Raw genomic sequence first — 12,500 nt, forward strand, 5'->3', positions numbered from 1 at the left:
GTCATGAAAATTTCACATAATTTCATTAGATATCTGCTGCTTCAGTCTAAAAATATCAGGACCAATATCAGGCTTCAAAACCACATCTGTCCAACACTAACATGATTATGTATGTGTATATAGGTATGGATATATGTGTGAATGTATATATGTCTACCTGTCTGTCTACCTGTCTGTCTGCTTGCCTGTCTGTCTGTCTGTCTGTCTGTCTGTCTGCCAGAGAGAGAGACAAAGAGTTTGGGTTGGTTAGAGAGAGAGAGAGAGAGAGAGAGAGAGGCAGAGGCTGAAGGAGTGCAGTGTGTTTTAGTTGTAATGTGTGTCCTGAAGCTGGAGGAGGCAGCAACACAAGACCTGCCAACACACACTGCTAGTCTCTCTATCATTCTCTCTCTGTCTCTCTCTCTCTCTCTCTGTCTCTCTCTCTCTGTCTCTCTCTCTCTCCCTCTCTCTCTCTCTCTCTCTCTCTCTCAGTGAATATTCATTGATCCAGGCTGACCTGAATAATACTGATAGACTGAGGTGTTGCTAGGCAGGATAGCAGCTCTGCTATGTTCTATGCAGGGATTGGCCTTTATTAACTGAGAGGTGATTGGCTGATCGGTGATTCAGCTCATCAATGGATTGGCTGTTCATCATAATCATGAGATTTTAAACAGCCTCCATCACTGTTTACAAGGAAAAATAATTATTTAATCACTTAATGCTGAAATTATCAATCTGTCTATCAATCAATCCACTACTACTGCAACTACTACTGCTACTGATACTACTACTGCTACTGCTACTACTGCTGCTACAAGGCTACTACTGCTACTGCTACTACTACTACTGATACTACTACTGATACTACTACTACTACTGCTACAGGGACAGGAGTTGCATCAACTTGTTTGTAGTTGAAGTGGCACTTTGTTCATTTGCACTGTCCCTATCAAATAAACTATATAAATAAAATACTACTAGGCTACTACTAGTACTACTTCTACTGCTACTACTACTTCTAGTACTACAGCTACTACTACTACTACCACTACTGATACTTCTATTATTGCTAGTACAAATGCTACTACTAGTACTACTACTAGTACTAAACTATTACTTCTACTACTACTGCTACTACTGCGTGTACTACTAGACCTACTGCTAATACTAGTAATAAATAGGAATATACAGTATATTCATAATATATATTTATATAATGTATTACTACTACTACTAATAATAATAATAATAATAATAACAATAACAATAATAGTATTGTATTAAATTAGAAGTATTTTATTCAGACTGTATTTTAGCTACAGTAATAATAATATCAGTCAACATTATAATTATTGATTACTTCCATTCAGTGTGATCAGCTGCTGGCTGATCTCTGATCTGCTGCAGCAGCAGTCTGATCCGGACTGAGGAGAACCACCTGAGATCCTCTCAGGAACTCTCTGCTGTTAGAACTGAGGGAACCTGGAGAACATTCACTGACTGAAGGGTTCCTCTGTCCTGTCCTGTCCGGTTCTGTCTGTCCTGTCCTGTCCTGTCCTGTCCTGTCCTGTCTGGTTCTGTTCTGTCCTGTCCTGTTCTGTCCTGTCCTGTCCTGTCCTGTCCGGTTCTGTCTGTCCTGTCCTGTTCTGTCCTGTCCTGTCCTCTCCTGTCCTGTCCTGTCCTGTCCTGTCCTGTCTGGTTCTGTTCTGTCCTGTCCTGTCCTGTTCTGTCCTGTCCTGTCCTGTCCGGTTCTGTCTGTCCTGTCCTGTCCTGTCTGGTTCTGTCCTGTCCTGTCCTGTCCTGTTCTGTCCTGTCCTGTCCTGTCCGGTTCTGTCTGTCCTGTCCTGTCCTGTCTGGTTCTGTTCTGTCCTGTCCTGTTCTGTCCTGTCCTGTCCGGTTCTGTCTGTCCTGTCCTGTCCTGTCCTGTCCTGCCCTGTCCTGTTCTGTCCTGTCCTGTCCGGTTCTGTCTGTCCTGTCCTGTCTGGTTCTGTCCTGTCCAGTTCTGTCCTGTCCGGTTCTGTCCTGTCCTGTTCTGTCCTGTCCTGTCTGGTTCTGTCCTGTCCAGTTCTCTTCTGTTCAGTTGAAATCAGTCTGCTTTATTGTCATGCTTGTTAAATGAGACAGAGCATCTAAATACAATTGAATCAATGAATACAGATAAATAACTAATAATTATAGACATCTGTTTCACTTGTATGACTGTGTGTGTGTGTGTGTGTGTGTGTGTGTGTGTGTGTGTGTGTGTGTGTGTGTGTGTGTGTGTGTGTGTGTGTGTGTGTGTGTGTGTGTGTGTGTGTGTGTGTGTGTGTGTGTCCCTCTCTCTCAGGCAGAGGGAACAGCAGTCTGGCTTCAGTCGCTGCAGCTCTCCTCTTCAGCCTGCTGGCTCTTTCCTACCGGCAGCGATGCAGAGACACAGCAGCGGCTGAGGAGTCCAGCTGTACAACAGAACGACTTATTCATGTTATAATCTGTTTATTAAGCTGTAGTACCGGGGGATGGTGCCGGCAGCATCTGAGCAGGGTAAGCAGACAGAGCGGCTAGCTGGGAGGCTAGCGGGCTGGAGCTAGACGAGGCTCCTGGGTGAACATCGACCTCCGGACAGGATCCTATCTGGACATATTGGACTCTTTGGATATTTCGGACATTTTGAACGGGTTCTCCCGGCTGGTTGTGCCGGCTTCGGGTGCGCTCGGTCCTTGCTGCCCCGGAGGCCCGGAGGAACTCAGACTGCGGAGCCCCGGACCAGGGGTTGGAGACCGGGGAAGTAGAGGAGGTAGGTCGGCTCTGAAAAATGCCTTTATCCGCTGTCTCTGGAGGAGAAACACCGCTGTTCCTTCTGATTCACGGATAATGGACGACAATGAAAACACAGGCTTCACTGCTCGGTGCTGAGTGTCCACATGTTAGCTAGCTGACTGTTTTGTGTTGAATAGGAAGCTAGCCGCGGCTAACTGTTAGCCTCGTAGCATTCCATTGTCACAGCCCGCTAGGCTAGCTAGCAGGTTAGCTTGCTAACAGCTGTGGAGGAAAAATGTGTTTTCGATAAATGACTTAAATTCCACAGCTGTTCTCTACATGGACAGGCTCACTGGACACGTGGGATACGGCGGTTAGTAAAGTATTTGAGGCTTTATCGGTTGTTGTTCACCGATCTCAACGTAGTCGCCTCGTTAGCATGCTAATGCTAACTAGCCTGAAGCTAGCGTCAGTGTTACAGCAAGAAAAGCCTCATTTCTGAGCCGCTGTAAACACTGAAGCTGCCTGTTAGCCGCTAGCTGTTAGCAGCAGCTTCTCTGGTGGAAACACTGCAAGGAATCTCAAAATGTCTCCTGTCCTCTGACATCTCATTTTGTCTGAGCTGCTCACTGCGCTGCTCACATGGGGACAGACAGACAGGCGGTGAGCCAGGTTCACCTCTGCTTCACATTATAACATTATTATGAAGAGCGTGTGCATGTGTGACGTGCACGCCGGTCAGGGCAGGAGAGGTTGCTGGTTTGAAGCCCAGGCGGTGGACACAGCTTTCAGTTAACAGCTCAGTTAACCCACATATCTGTTATATCTGTATTTATAAACAATACGAGGTTATTGTTTATTATTACATGCTGTTCATAGTATGGCTCGGGACCCAGAGGAGGGCCACGGAAACACGAAAAACGGGTCCTCAAAACATGCAGGAGGAATTCATGTAAAATGTAAACAGTCGGGTTATGGCAGGTCAGCTGACAGTCTGTCCACAACACAAAGTACTGTGAATGTCCAAGAAATTAATATTTTTTACTTATGAGAAAGCATTTGAGAAGCAAAGATGACTTCCCGGTGATTTAGGTTAAACCGATGCGTTATAAAACTGTGGTTTGGGGTCGAGAAAGGGTCGTGTGCTGTTGTGGTTGTGGTCTGGGTGAAGGGTTTGGACAGTCTGGACAGAACCAGCAGGGAACTGGAACTGTCAGTACTGGAGAGAAGTGATGGTGATTCTCCACAGTCACACACACACACACACACACACACACACACACACACACACACACACACTCTGGCTGTACTAACACAGGAAGTGATATTAACCCTTCATATCCCAGATCTAATGGGACGTTTCCATCACAGTAAACCAGCAATGAAAACAACTGGGTCACATACACACCAGGCCTGTCTCTCTGTCTCTCTCTCTGTCTGTCTCTCTCTCTCTCTGTCTGTCTCTCTCTCTCTGTCTCTCTCTCTCTCTCTTTCTGTCTCTCTCTGTCTCTCTCTCTCTTTCTCTCTGCTCTCTGTCTGTCTCTCTCTCTCTCTGTCTCTCTACCAGACAGACAGGCTGTCAGTCATCTCTCTCTCTCTCTTTACCCTGACCTGGTTCCCTCTGGTTTTATTTCCTCTTTACAGGATAATTGTCCCTGTTAGTTGTCAGTGTTGTCAGTGGGCAGAGCCAGGTGGGTCAGGTGTTCGGAGACACACACAGTGTTACACACACAGTGTTACACACAGTGTTACACACAGTTTTACACACACAGTGTTACACACACAGTGTTACACACACAGTGTTACACAGATTCATGTTAGCGTACAGTGAAGCAGACTGATGGGACAGATGGACAGGTCAGCTGGCTTAGTTAGCTTGTTAATTATTTAGCTTGTTGGTTGTGTGATTATTTGATTGGATGGTAGAGTGTTAGGCTAATTGTCTGCTGTGTTGATTAGTTGGTTGGTTATAGTTAGGGGATTTTTTCACAGCCGGTTGGTTACGGCTGCACAATTAATGGAAAACATAAATCATCGCAATATGAACTAACTGATTTCCAAATGGCAGCAGGTCTGCAGGTCTGCAGGTCTGCAGGTCTGTCAGACAGCTGATCCTGATCCTGCTCACCTGGAAATTAATCTGCACACTGTAAACAAAAACTAAGTGAATTCAAACTAGCAACATCTCTCTCTCTCAATTTAATTCAATTTCAGTTTGCTTTATTGGCATGAATGTCATAACAACAAAATTGCCGAAGCGTTTCAGGACCATCAACAAAAGGATCCAACTGATCTGACAGCAGAGTAAACAGAAGACACATTACTGAACAAGACAGAATCAGTTCTGCTAGTAAAATAAATCAAATAAGATGCTGACAAAGCAAGAACAGTATTAAAATAACAAGTAGTATAGCAATACATAATTGTACTAGTATTATAATACTACAAATTAGGACAATATTATTAACAATAAGTACAGTGTTAGAATAATATAATACAACAATAAACAGACAGTAGTGCTTAAGATAGGTCCAGATGATCATTGTGGTCTCAGTCCCTCAGTCTGGGACAGGCGGTCTCTGTGCAGCTGGACCTGCTGCCTGTCCCTCTCCCAGCAGGATCTGCTGCTGGACACTTTCATTCAGTTTAGTGAAGTTGAGGATTAATAATTCAAATTTCTTAAAGTATTCTACTCTAATTAGATTATATTTGTCACATCTCAAGAGGAAGTGCATCTCTGTCTCCACCTCACCTGTTGTGCAGTGACCGCATGTTCCTTCCTCTTTTGGTAGCCAGTCTGGATCTGCTCAGGATCTGGATCTGCTTTGGGTCTTTTACACTGAAAAGATATTCTGCCAATTTATATTTACGGTTTAGGGCCAGATAGCAATTAAGTTTGTTTTGTGTTTGTGTTTGATTTGTCCAATGTTCCAGATATGTATCTTTTGTTTGTTGTATAATCTGGTTTACTCTGATTGGTGGTTTTGGAGCAGTGCTGGTCTGAGGTTGGTCTGTATCAGTCAGTCTGCTGACCAGCTGGCAGAAGGGGCTCTGCCTCCTTTTGGGGGTTCAGCTCCTGGGTCTTGGGGACTTGATTTGAGATGCATCCATAATGTAAGAGTTGTTTTCTGGATGTTTCTGAGCAGAGGGTACCGGTCTGGTTCTGCCCTGCATGTGTTGGTTGGTGTTTTTCTGTGGAGGTTTAGTCTGGTCCCACAGAACTCTGCATGCAGGACCTCTGTAGGATGTCTGTCCCATCTGGTGTAGTCCTGTTTGCTGAGCGGACCCCAAACCTCACTTCCATAGAGGGCGACGGGTTGGATTACACTGTCAAAGATTTTAGACCAAATTCTAATTGGTATGTTTATTTTGTGGATTTTTTTCTTAATTGCATAAAAGGCTCTACAGGCCTTTTCTTTCAGTGTGTTCACTGCCAGACCAAAGTTAAGGTCTCTCTCCCTCTTTTTCTCTCTCTCTCCCTCTTTCTCTCTCTCTCCCTCTCTCTCTCTCTGAGGAACAACGCTGCAGAAACATTTTGGAAACACATTATCACCTGAAGCTCGTCAGTCAGACAGACAGTCAGTCAGACAGACAGTCAGTCAGACAGACAGACAGACAGACAGACAGTCAGTCAGTCAGTCAGTCAGTCAGTCAGTCAGACAGACAGTCAGTCAGACAGACAGACAGACAGTCAGACAGTCAGTCAGTGAATCTCAGGATCAGGATCCAGTCTGTGACTTCAGTTCCTCTTGTCCTTTAAAAAGGATTTCATCATTTGGTTTAAGAGTTGTAAAAGTCTGTTACAGTGTTTTTAAAAAAGTCAGTTTCAGTATATCATTTTTTACTGAAAATTGTAGAAAAAGCTGTGTCCACACATATCAAGTCATATAAAATGAATAAAGTGCGATCTTAATCTTAATCTTAATCTTAATCTTAATCTTGGCCCCGCTCAGAATCGTCTGTTCAGAGTCTCATGTTACGCTGATGGTTTGTTTTTAATCAGTGAATCACTTTTATGCCGAATTGACCAGCGGCTCCTAGCAGTTTTTTTTTCATTTTTTATTTTTATTTTATTTGTTTATTTGACAGGGACAATGCTCAATAAATATAGTGTGTCAGATATAGCTGTAAGATAATTTCCATCCGTATAGTCCCTGGGCGGAAGGAGACAGACGGTGTGGGAGCTGTGCGGTCGCACACCAAAAAAATATTTAAAAGACTCAATGAAATTACAATCTGGAATACAAACATCAATCCATTTCATACCACACACACACACACACACACACACACACACACACACACACACACACACAAACAGTAAGTAGAAATCATATCATTGCATGGGGTCATTACACACAGTAACTAATGGCTGCAGGACTGTTTTCCTTTCAACCATTTTTTCCCCACAATATTTTTATTTCAATTTTCAACACCATGAAATTCAGCCTTTTACATTCATATAATATGAAATACAACATAAAATTGCTGCATTAACACAAAACAAAACAAAACAAAACAAAACAAAACAAAAAAACAAGAATGCTCCTCCTGTTTTAACAAATGGTAATCTAAACAAAATGGAGTATATTAATTACAATAGATACAGAATATAACAAGTATTTCGAAGAAAAATAATTTTATAAAATATTCTACAAGCTCAGAAACTGCATTGGACACAAAAATTAGTCATTCACTTGATCATCTATTAAATCTAAGTCCTTAACATAATTAATGAAGGACATCCACATATTCTCAAATATACGCTGTTTAGCCTTTAATATGAAAGTTATCCTTTCCAATAGAAGGCTTGATAACATCCGTCTTATCCGTTGATTAGTGCTTAGTCTGTGAACCGTTTTCCAGAACAGTGCGATACATTTTTTGGCGTTAAGCAAGCAGAGATCTATAAATGTTCGTTCATTTTTACTATAATTATGTTTCTCTGAATATAAACCCAACAGAAAAAGCTTTTCAACCATTTTTTAATACAGAATGTGAAGTTCCTAAACTTGTGGACCGAAATTCTATACCAGTCTGGTCTTGTGGAGATGTGTTGATATCGTACCGGTGTTAGAACCTGTGCAGATTGTTTCAGAGGTGGTGGGGCAAGGCCATGGAAGATCTTGTATAGTGAACAGACATTAGCCATAAACAGAAAGTTTTCAAATGTCAATAGATTTATACTTCTTGATAATATTGCAATGATGATAGGACTTGGGTTTTTGTCCAGTACCTTCACTGTCAGTTTATAGAGTTTATGAGGTGGTTGGTCTTTCCTCAGACCAAGTTGTGACCCAGCAGGTCTGTGTGTTTGATGATGAGCCGCTCACAGAGGTTTACACATATCTGAATGGAGTTTGGTGTGAAGTCTGCTCCGGAGAGGGAGGGAGGAGAGAGAGGAGAGAGAGAGAGAGAGAGGGAGAGAGGGAGAGAGGGAGAGAGAGAGAGAGAGAGAGAGGGAGGGAGGGAGGGAGGGAGGGAGGGAGAGAGAGAGAGAGAGAGACCCTGCCCCCCAACCACTCTTACATAATCAGTCTCTCTCTGTGGGTCAGTAGCTGGCTGGTCTGTCTGTCTGTCTGCCTCCCTGTCTGTCTGCCTGTCTGTCTGCCTGTCTGTCTGTCTGTCTGCCTCCCTGTCTGTCTGTCTGCCTGTCTGTCTGCCTGTCTGTCTGTCTGTCTGTCTGTCTGTCTCTATTTTCTGTTTTATGGCTCAGCTGACCCAGCCTGATTACTGGGACATGGATGGAGCAGTTCCAGTAGAAAGAGTTGCTAGCATATATCTGTGTGTGTGTGTGTGTGTGTGTGTGTGTGTGTGTGTGTGTGTGTGTGTGTGTGTGTGTGTGTGTGTGTGATTAGTAACGCTAGGCTGCTGCCTCTCAGGTGACTGATCTCAGCATTAGAACTTACTGTAAAACACTGAAACTATTGACTCAGAGAGGAGGGGGGGGCAGCAACACTGATCGAATTATTTTTTTATTGTTTAACTATTTAAAAAAAAGTATTGATTCTATATTTTTAAACATGAACTCTACACAACACACAACAGGAAGTCTTTATTTCCCAGAAGCAGTGAGCAGTCAGCAAAAAAACAGAATCTGCTGAAATCAAATCAAGTTTACAGCAGAGCAGATGAGAGCTAATAAACACAAACTGAATTACAACACTAGTATGTATTAAGTAGACCTGTATGAAAAACTAAATAGAAAATGCAGTGTCCAGAGCAGTAGAATATGAGATACAAACTAAAACTAAAAATATGCATCAAAATATGAGAATCTGAGAAGATATGCAATATGAAAATAAATGAAAAGATAAAGATATATGCTGTATGTAATGAATGAGAAAATATAAGAAGATGAAAAAATAAAACCCTAACAACAAAATAAGCTAAAATAACAAACGGCATAAACTGCAAAAACTGAACAGAGTCCAGCTGCAGGTTCCACAGCTGCCAACTCTGATCCAAGGAGAAACTCACAAGAAGTTCACAAGTTCAATTAGAAGACGCTAATTTGCATATTAATATATTTGCTACAATACAGCTGATAGACTAGTGAAAGAGGCTGGTAAACAAGTCAAAGTGACTAGTAAGCTAGTGAAAGTGGCTTGTAAACTAGTGGAAGGGCCTAGTAAACTAGTTAAAGTAACTAGTAAACTAGTAAAAGAGGCTAGTAAGCTAATGAACAAGGCTAGTAAACTAGTAGAAGTAGCTGATAAATTAGTCAAAGTGACTAGTAAACTAGTCAAAGTGGCTAGTAAGCTAGTGGAAGTGACTGGTAAACTAGTGGAATGTGGATCAGGTTTAAAGGAAATAAAACGCTTCTCAAAAAGCCATATAAAGTGAGTGTGTTCAAGGCTGCAGAGAGAACATGAACACAGCTCTGTCTGCTGTGTGTGTGTGTGTGTGTGTGTGTGTGTGTGTGTGTGTGTGTGTGTGTGAGTGTGTGTGTGTGTGTGTGTGTGTGAGTGTGTATTGTTTGACACCACAGTGATGTTCAGGAATGTGTGATTACCCCTCCTCCTCTCCTTGTCCTACTCTGTTTATCTGCCCTTTAACCACTCTACACACACACACACACACACACACACACACACCTCTGTCCTCTGCTCTACAGAAGGCAGGCAGTTGGGGGGGGGGTTCTCTCTGTAGCTCAGTAAGTCGAGCAAGGCGTTCCCCTGCATTCCCTTCCTGTTCACTGTAGATGGTTTTCCAGCTTTCATCACATTAGAAGATATTTGATATTTTTCCTTCGTCTTCGTTGTAAGCAACGGGGCTGATGGGAAATGTAGTCTTAATGTGAAACACTAGAACTAACAATACTACTGCTGTGAGAGAGAGAACAACCGTCTGAGTGTGAACTGTCTGTCCTCCCTCCCCCCCCTCCATGAACAGATGGATCCTCTAAATGAAACTAGTAGACCGACAGTTTGGCAAAGCTCTCTGATGAACTTACTAGTGATCAATAAGAAGATTGGTAGCAGGTGAGCTCTGCATGTTGGTATGGTGTTTAGTCAGGATGCACTGATCCATATCCAGTATCAGAACTGCTCCTGATCCCGCTGAATGTTGATGCATCGTATCGGCTCCGGGTTTGTTGATCGACCTCCGGTCCGTTTATAAATATATTTATTTCATTTCCCCCCCACTGATCCATTTATGCAAATTGATGTAAAAATGTATTTGTCATAAACGTCGTCCAGCTCTCTGTGAAACCACAGACCGGTCTGTGGTCTGGAGTCCTGTGACCTGCAGGCTGGAGGCAGGCAGACAGGTGGTTGGGCTGTTTGCTGTGTGTGTGTGTGTGTGTGTGTGTGTGTGTGTGTGTGTGTGCAGGAGCGACAGCAGCAGAGCTAATTAGAGTACTGGTAGTTTATCCAGACACTTGAAGAAACACGTTTCAAAGCGGTCAGACAGGTTTGTCTCAGCCAGACTGAGGCTGAGCTGCAGAAACAAGATCAATAAAACTCAACAGTCAAAAAGCTACAGAATAAAAAGAGGATTAGTGAGTTTATTGGTCTGGATGAGCAGCGCCTCTCTGTGGTGAAACTGTGTGACTGAGTGAAAGACGTGACCGCAGCTTCACTCCAGACGTCTGGACTGGACTTCAGACGGTTCTGATGCTCCTGGTCCACGGCTGTTTGATTATTTAGAAATATGAACATCTTTAATGAATTCCAGGCGTACGGCATCAGGATCACAGACAGAAACACCAGCTCAGGCCGTGCAGAGTGTTTACTGCAGTGAAGTAGAGCTGATGATGAGAGCCAAGTGTTAGTGGAGGAGGAGAGGAGAGGAGGGGAGGGGAGGAGAGAGGAGAGGAGAAGAGGGGAGGGGAGGAGAGGAGAGGAGAGGAGGAGAGGGGAGGAAAGGAGAGGAGAGGAGGAGAGAAGGAACGGAGAGAAGGAGAGGAGAGGAGGGGAGGAGAGAAGGAAAGGAGAGGAGGGGAGGAGAGAAGGAGAGGAGAGGAGGGGAGGAGAGAAGGAGAGGAGGGGAGGAGAGAAGGAAAGGAGAGAAGGAGAGGAGGGGAGGAGAGAAGGAGAGGAGGGGAGGGGAGAAGGAGAGGAGGGGAGGGGAGAAGGAGAGGAGAGGAGGGGAGGAGAGAAGGAAAGGAGAGGAGGGGAGGAGGGGAGGAGAGAAGGAGAGGAGGGGAGGGGAGAAGGAGAGGAGAGAAGGAGAGGAGGGGAGGGGAGAAGGAGAGGAGAGGAGGGGAGGAGAGAAGGAGAGGAGGGGAGGAGAGAAGGAAAGGAGAGGAGAGGAGGAGAGAGGCAGTGATGTTTGGAAAACCAGCATGTCTAATTATTTAATATACTTGATAAGAGAGAGAGGAGGAGGGAAATATAGTACTACTACTACTACTACAACTACTACTACTAGTACTACTACTACTACTGCTACTGCTCTAAATGAGTTGTTAGCAGGTAAAACACATCAGGAAGAAAGAAACAGAACAGGAGGCAGAATGACAGAGGGATAGAGGGAAGGAGAGATGATGGTGTGTGTGTGTGTGTGTGTGTGTGTGTGTGTGTGTGTGTGCGTGTGTTCACCTTTCCCTGTGTATTTATAGGTCTTACTACACTGAGGACATAGGCATCTGAGAGAGGCAGCAACACACACACACACACACACACACACACACACACACACACACACACACACACACAGTTCATCATCTCTCCTCTCACTAGCTGTCTAGTGATTTTTAAGTGAACTTTTGAAATGTCAGAGAAGAAAATGTGAACTGGCTGAGACAATAACTCCACCTCCTGTCTGTCTGTCTCTCTCCAGGACTCTGCCTGTCTGTCTGTCTGCCTGTCTGTCTGACTGTCTGCCTGTCTGTCTGACTGTGAGGACCCTGGGGTGCCCCGCCCACCAGCCCCCCCCACCCTGACCATGAACCCCCTGAACCCCATGAAGGCTGGTCTGGCCAACAACCCACACAGGTACACACACACACACACACACACACACACACACACACACACACACACACACACACACACACATTAGGTTAACTCGGCCTCAGTGGGTTCAGGACCGCAGCGAGCACTGAGCATGTGCAGGAGGTTTAGATCACTTACCAGCTGACTTGCATTTGACTCATCAAAATACTTTTATTATTTACGTTTAATTCTGTTTTCTTCTCTACATTTGAGGCAGATGTGTGTAAGATGTAGACTTCATGTAGCAGATAGTGAGGTGATAACTGAACCTCCCTTCATAGAGTCCATCAAGTAAGGCTTCCATTAAAGTCATTATGTAAGCAATCCATTAAGTAGGTA

General features: G+C 44.0%; 1 protein-coding gene across 1 annotated transcript in view; it reads left to right on the forward strand.

Moving 5' to 3' along the window:
• Window positions 1-2,328: 2,328 nt before the first annotated feature.
• The window catches only part of LOC139664329 (zinc finger MIZ domain-containing protein 2-like), a gene marked incomplete at its 3' end in the record, with an annotated part of 20,144 nt that continues 9,972 nt past the window's right edge, over window positions 2,329-12,500 (forward strand). Inside the window, exons 1-2 of the mRNA XM_071543119.1 lie at window positions 2,329-2,755; window positions 12,007-12,161. Of these exons, the coding sequence (XP_071399220.1) occupies window positions 12,112-12,161 (50 nt within the window). The remainder of the gene's footprint in view (window positions 2,756-12,006; window positions 12,162-12,500) is intronic.

Source organism: Centroberyx affinis, unplaced genomic scaffold (genome assembly GCF_046629955.1).
Source record: "Centroberyx affinis isolate AG114_WGS23_722 - 3 ecotype Tasmania unplaced genomic scaffold, CSIRO-AGI_Caff_v1 ptg004227l_1, whole genome shotgun sequence".
Classification (NCBI taxonomy): domain Eukaryota; kingdom Metazoa; phylum Chordata; class Actinopteri; order Beryciformes; family Berycidae; genus Centroberyx; species Centroberyx affinis.